This window comes from Notothenia rossii, assembly GCF_949606895.1.
Source record: "Notothenia rossii genome assembly, chromosome: 1".
Lineage (NCBI taxonomy): Eukaryota > Metazoa > Chordata > Actinopteri > Perciformes > Nototheniidae > Notothenia > Notothenia rossii.
In genome coordinates, this window is record NC_136912.1 from 52,802,809 (window position 1) to 52,809,893 (window position 7,085).

The window sequence follows — 7,085 nt, forward strand, 5'->3', positions numbered from 1 at the left end:
GGCAGTAACTAGTACTCTAACGCATTATTTTTTTAATTCAGTAACTCAGTTACCGTTACTACATGGTGCGTTACTCGGTTATTTTTTTTTATAGTGTCTGCTCCCAGACGTTGGTGAGCGGCGCCAACAGCGAGGCGAACAGAGATGAGAACTGTACTTAAGTACAGTACTTGACTAAATGTACTTAGATACTTCCTGTGTCACATGCGGAGACGCGCTGTGGGCGTGTTTGTGTTTACTAACAAGACTATCATGGCGGCGGCGGAGCTCAAGTCGAGTTTCTCCGCCTGGAGATATTCTCACTATTTCACTTTTGTCGAGCACAAAGAAAATAACGTTTTAGTTAAATGTAAGTTGTGTCTTGGTGGGTCAAAGATCCTATCTACTGCCCAAAACAGCAATTCAAATATGTTGAAACATCTGCAGAAACAACATGCTGGGACAAAGCTAGTAGCCTAGCTAAGACCACAGACCCAGACGGTTGCCAACTGTCCCGTAAAATACGGGATTGTCCCGTTTTTGGAAACGTAAGTACCTGTCCCGTAATGAACTGATACGGGACGCACCTTGTCCCGTATTTTGGGGTGGTGGAAGAATGACCGCTCGTTATGGTGATTCTCAGTCATTCGCTCTCTTGAGGACTGCGTGCGCACCTCTCAGAGCCACAAACACACAAGCAGGGGGGGCTATCTTGAGCTGTGGGAGCAGCAGCATGCACGCTCAGCTCATTGGTCAATACTCATAGTCATGCAGCAGAGGAGCCAATCACTATAACGTATCGTATCTTAGCAACCGTTTCACCTCCATGCTGCTCGTCCTGCCCAACATGGAAGATGCTGCCGACGACAAGCACAAACAAAACTACCTCCTCAGAGTCCGAAAGTGATGCAAAAAACAACTTTTCTCCTCCTCCTCCGCCGAAGAAAAAGACGAAAAGAAAGAGTTACTACAGAACTGAGTGGGAAAAAGAATACGTGTGGCTAGAAAGCGTAAGGGACGATGTGCACAAGGCAAATTGTACTGTCTGCCGCCGACAATTTTCAGTTAGTCACGGAGGACTAACTGACGTTAAACAACATGCTGCAGGTGAAAACCACATGAAAACAGAGAAGCAAAGGAGAAGCCAGGGAGCCTTGACACAGTTCCTCGTTCGTCCAGCAACTCCAGAGGCTAACTTGGTATGTCAAATAAGGATGTTAATTTTGTATATGAATTTAAATTAAACCTACATTTACAAACATTTTGTTTGGTCAATTTCATACTGCTAAATGTTCAATGTAATTAAGTACCCCAACACTGATACACTGTGATATTTTTTAAACAATATATGATCAACGTAATCATATAATGATGCAAGTAGATGTAATGACTAATATTTATTCATAATCAGAGGTGGTAGAGTAGCCAAAAGTGTACTCAAGTAAGAGTATTGTTGTTTTAAAACAATATTACTCAAGTAAAAGTAAGAAGTATTTTTCATTAAAACTACTATTCACCTCCGGAGACCCAGAAATTAATTGTGTCCACTATAGAGGACACCAAGGGAAAGGAAGGACTGAAGGATGGAGGGAGGAGTGAAGGGAGGTCAGAAGGAGCTAGGGAAAGAAGGAAGGAAGGAGGAAAGATTGAAGGAAGGAAATAAGCAAGTAAGGTAGGAAGGAAGGAGTGGAAGATGGAAAGAAGTAAGGAGGGAAAGAAGGAAAGAGGGGGAAGGATGGAAGTAAAGAAGGAATGAATGAAGTACAGATTTAAGAAAGGAAAGAAGCAAGGAGGGAGGGAAGGAATATATATATATATATATATATATATATATATATATATATATATTGTATTCAAGAGGTGGGTAGAGCAGCCAACCGTATTCTTATTTTAGAACAATATTACTTAAGTAAAAGTAAAAAGTATTTTTCATTAAAACTACTCTTCAAAGTACAATTTATCCAAAAAGCTACTCAAGTAAATGTAACTCATTACTACCCACCTCTGTTCATAATAAAAAATAATGCATACTATATACAACCTATACACACTCAAACAGCTAGTATATACATGTGTAATACATATCAGGTAGTATTTGATATTATATATAATATTATATTACAATGATTATATGTATAGTGATATTTTCTTTTTCTTTTACAGGTAACTGCTGCTGAGGTAGCCCATGTTTATCACACGGTCAAACATAATTTGAGCTATAACTCATCTGATTGTGCATTCAAATTGACCCTGCAAACACTAAGTGACTCCTCAATCGCAAAAAAGATGTCGTGTGGGAAGACAAAAGCTGAGGCAGTGGTCACTGATGTCCTGGCACCAAAGGCAGTTGAAGAGGTACTCAGCCATTTGAAGAGTGAAGTGAAGCCGCTCCAGTTTTCTCTACAAACTGATGCCTCAAATAGAGGCAATCGTAAGATGTTTCCCTTGGCTGTGCAGTTTTTCACTCCAGAGAAGGGCATTGTTAAAAGGCTGATCGACTTTGTTGAAAATGCAGATGAGTCTGCTGCAGGGATAGCCAGTTCAATCCAAAGTTCTCTGGACAAAATGGGTCTAACTTTGGATCATGTGTCTGCATTCAGTGCAGACAATGCAAATGTCAATTATGGCATCCATAACTCTGTCTTCACAAAATTGAAGGAGTCCAACAGCGAGATCCTCCGTGGCAACTGCCATGCACATGTGGTCCATAACACCGTGAAACATGCCTTGGATAAGCTGTCAATTGATGTGGAAAATATTGTCCTGAAGGTGTACGGTCACTTTTCCATCTCTGCCAAAAGGAGAGAGACCCTGAAGGAGTTCTGTGAGTTTCTGGATGTAGAGTTCCATGACATTCTGCGCCATGTGGTGACCAGATGGCTGTCACTCAACCCTGCAATCAGCCGCTTGTTGGAGAACTGGACTGCGCTGAAGTCATATTTCATCAGCCTCGGTGATGAATGTCCAAGGCGGCTGCGAGAGTTGCTGAGGTTGCCTGAAGATGCAGCTGGGGTTGAAGAGGAGGCTGATCTTGCAGAGGTGTATCTCCTCTTCTGCAACAATGTCCTGATGCTTTTTGAAGAGTCGGTCAAAAAACTGGAGAGGGATGCCACCACATCTGCTGACCTATATGCCATCATGGACTCTTTTCTGAGAAAACTAATCAAGAGAAGAGATGATCAGTTCTATGGCTACCTCACCAAACAAAAGCTTCGGCGTCTCATTCCATCTGAAGCTAACCTTGCCAGGGAAGAGTTTACAGCCTTCTTAAACACTGCCATCACTTATCTGCAGAAGTGGTTCACATTCTCTCAGGAAAACTGGCTCTTTTACCTGCAGCCACTCTGTCTGACATCTGGGAACATCTCATATGAAGACATGGAAAAGATCATTGAGAAGCTACACCTAGTTGCCAGGTATGTAACTCACACACTGTACAACTTTGTACTTATTCCCTTTATACTGGCATATTATGCACACCACTTTTGTCTTGTATTAATAAAAAACAAAATTATACATAAATACTTCTCATCATACAAATCATGTCTTATTTAAATGCAAACAAATGCACGGGGCTTTTATGTGTTGTTTTTAATATAACATTTTATCAAATGAATTCAACAAGTGTCTCAGTAGTTTTTAATAATGCTACTGAACTGAATTCCAGTTTCATCTCTATTCGCAGGCTCAACCTCTCCATGGATGAGCTCTTTGATGAGTGTGTTACGGCAAACAGCCTCCTCGATCACCTCACAAAGTCAAAGGATGATTGGGAGCTGAAGGGAACAGCTGAGAGGTGGGTAGCAGTTCTCAGGGGCCGGGCAGCTGACCTTCCAAACATTCTGGCTGTGGTGTCCTTTGTCCTCAGCATCCCTTCCTCTACTGGGTACGTGGAGAGGGTCTTTTCTTTGATGAAAAATAAATGGTCAGATGTGCGGAACAGATGCTCTGTTGAACTAATTAAGAGTGAGCTGATTGTCACTCTCAATTATGAAGAGTCTTGCTCAGAGTTTTACACTGCATCTCTGGTGGATAGACAACTCCTTGCTGCTGCAAAAGGCCAACAAAAATACAAGTGGAAGAAATAGGGTTGTGTGACATCGTCTCTGGTTGTTCCATAGGCAGTTTTGGGGTTTGCCAATAGTATTTTTTTTCTGCTTTAATGTGCGCACACACACACACACACACACACACACACACACACACACACACACACACACACACACACACACACACACACACACACACACACACACACACACACACACACACACACACACAGGTGGTGTGTTTTTCTTTAGTTTACGATTTTGCACTAATCTACTTTTTTCTTTCAAAGAGGCCAAATATGTTTGCACTACATCTCAAACACACTGTTTTTTGTTCAGAAGGTGTATATTTATGTTTTTTATTCAGAAGGTGTGTTTTGCACTAATCTATTTTTTCTTTCAAAGAGGCCAAATATGTTTGCACTACATCTCAAACACACAGTTTTTTGTTCAGAAGGTTTATATTTATGTGTTTTGTTCAGAAGGTGTATATTTATGTTTTTGTTCAGAAGGTGTGTTTTGCACTGATTTATTTAGTTATTTAAAGACAACTGTTTTGCACATTTGAAAAAATAAATGATTGAACGATAATCTGTTTCTCATGTCTCATGTCTATAACCTAACTATAACCTCACACTTTGGGTGTTTGACACAACATTTAGACTGGAATTGAGGGGTTTAACCCAAAAATGGGGGGTTTTGCCGCGCTGCCAAGATGTGTCCCTTATTTGAAACTCTGGGAGTTGGCAACCCTATCCGACGCCACTCCTTCTTTTAAGTAACTAATGCGTTACTGTTCACAGTAACGCATTACTTTTTGGTGTAAGTAATCAGTAAAGTAACTGAGCTCCTTTTTAAATGAAGTAACTAGTTAGGCTACTGGTTTTCAGTAACTAGCACAACACTGGTTATAAGACAGAAAAATATAAAAGGTAAACACCAAATAAATATGTAATATATGCATAATGTCATCACTGTTAATGCCGCCAACAATAGCATGTAGCACAAGCTAGCGCATAGCATACATACATACACACACACAAACCTGCAGCTCAACCGCACACAATTACACAAACAACCAGCATGAAAACGTACCTCGTAGGCTGCTAGTCCAACCCAGTCTCATGGCATTTCGTGTTCACCAACACGATTTTTAATTGATTGATTCGTGTTCACCAACACGATTTCCCCCTTTTTTTTGTGTTGCACAGCACGATTTTAAAAGCAATGTATTTCTACTGGTAATGTGTTTCGTACCTGCAGCACGTCTTTTTCTCCAGTCGGGTCGTGGAAGACCGGAAGCTGTGTGGTTCATAAAAACATGTTATTACTCAATATCAAGCCACAATTATTGCTTTTATTTTAAATCGTATAATTTCGGACTTTTGTTTCCGTCTGTGAGGAAAATAAATGGGGCTCAGAGCCTCAGAATACTGAAATCTGTATTTTTAAATCTTTTTTTCCTTCTAATTTGTTATTCTTTTCAAAATAACACACTGTTATTTACTCGCCAATAACACACAATTATCCTTGCTTTTATTTATTGGTTTTATTCCATAATCTCTGGCTTTTTTGGTGTCCGTCAGGAACTGAATTTCAAAATAAAAATAACCGGAAACAGACGTAGGCCTCTAGGAGTTTAGGATGGCCGAAGACACTACACTACCCATAATCCCCAGCTATCGTCAGGTACGAAACACATTACCAGTAGAAATACATTGCTTTTAAAATCGTGCTGTGCAACACGAAAAAAAGGAGAAAATCGTGTTGGTGAACACGAATCAATAGATTAAAAATCGTGTTGGTGAACACGAAATGCCATGAGACTGGGTTGGCTAGTCACCTAGAGGAGCTGATAACTTTATATGCATTTTTCCCTTGGTTTCCTTAGTTTTTCTTTAACATCCTGCGTTGCTCTGCCGTTGCAACTATCCAGTGCGTCGATTAAACAGGTGTAACACAAAAGACAGCAGATTAGTTCCGCCTCTAATAATGTTGCACATAAAAAGGTAGGAACCAAAAATACAACGTGGAAACAAATGAACAACAGAAAGTGAAGACAGTTACACTCCCACCAAATCACCTGTGATTTCCATAACATTTTTAGAAAAACCAATATACATTAATGTAAAACTAACTATTTCGTTTTAGACCTATTAAGTGCAGAGTGTGAGTGAGAGTAACTGTTCAGAGTCTTAGTCTGCTTCCAACAACAACACTGTCTTGTGAATAGGCCTTTCGAGGTAGACAGGTTTAGCGAGGCGCTTTCCCTTTCCATCCAGGGTACAGTCGCTGACAAGCAGCTGGAGCCTTCTCACTCTTCCATCCCCTCCTGGGTACACTTCCACAACCCTGGCCAGCTTCCATTGGCCATGTGGTATAGTGTTGTCTTGCAGAATGACAACGTCATTTACCTTGACGTTTCTGCGGTCCTTGATCCACTTTGGTGTTTTTTGGAGATGGTACTCCTATGCTGCTGAAGGCACTTTATTTCTCGAGAGAGTGTTGCTTCTTGAACCATCTTGATTATGGTCAGCTCTGCTTCTCTCCTCTCCTCTAAGCTTGTGGCTTCACAGGACCTTGGCTTGAGATCTTTAATTTCCTTTGCGAGGCGCTTGAGTCTGGCAAAGGCTTTAACCACTCTTGAGCAGTCTGATCATTTGTGAAGGTGATCTAGTAGCGACTTTACTTTGTTTGCCTGGTTATCATGAACCTGGGCCTTCTTAAGCTCTGGGTCACTACTCACGATCTCTCCCACCTTGACTTGGTACCACTACCACTTGGTAGCTCTTTCTGCCAAAGTAGGGATGAGCCTGTGAACCAATTTGAGGCTTGAAGTTGCTGTGCTGTGAGACCTTTGGAGGCCTGATCTGCAGGGTTATCTTCAGAAGCTCTTTCGACAAAGTCAGATTCCAGCACCTCTATGAGATCTTCAGGTGAAACTTCCTTAATCTGTGTTCTACAGACGTAGTGTACTTACCTTGGGAGGTTTGAAGACTGGAGACTTGGTATAACTTGCTACACAGTTACCTGGTGACTTACTCCAATCATACATGT

The 7,085-nt window shown here is 41.0% G+C and overlaps 1 protein-coding gene across 1 annotated transcript; it reads left to right on the plus strand.

The window, feature by feature from the left end:
* The first annotated feature begins 487 nt into the window (after nt 1–487).
* On the plus strand, nt 488–4,673 carry LOC307025127 (uncharacterized protein). Its single transcript, XM_079659723.1, has 3 exons — nt 488–1,178; nt 2,143–3,395; nt 3,665–4,673. The coding sequence occupies exons 1-3, from the start codon at nt 834–836 to the stop codon at nt 4,065–4,067; spliced, it is 2,001 nt and encodes a 666-aa protein (XP_079515849.1). The 5' UTR covers nt 488–833; the 3' UTR covers nt 4,068–4,673.
* Nucleotides 4,674–7,085: the final 2,412 nt, after the last annotated feature.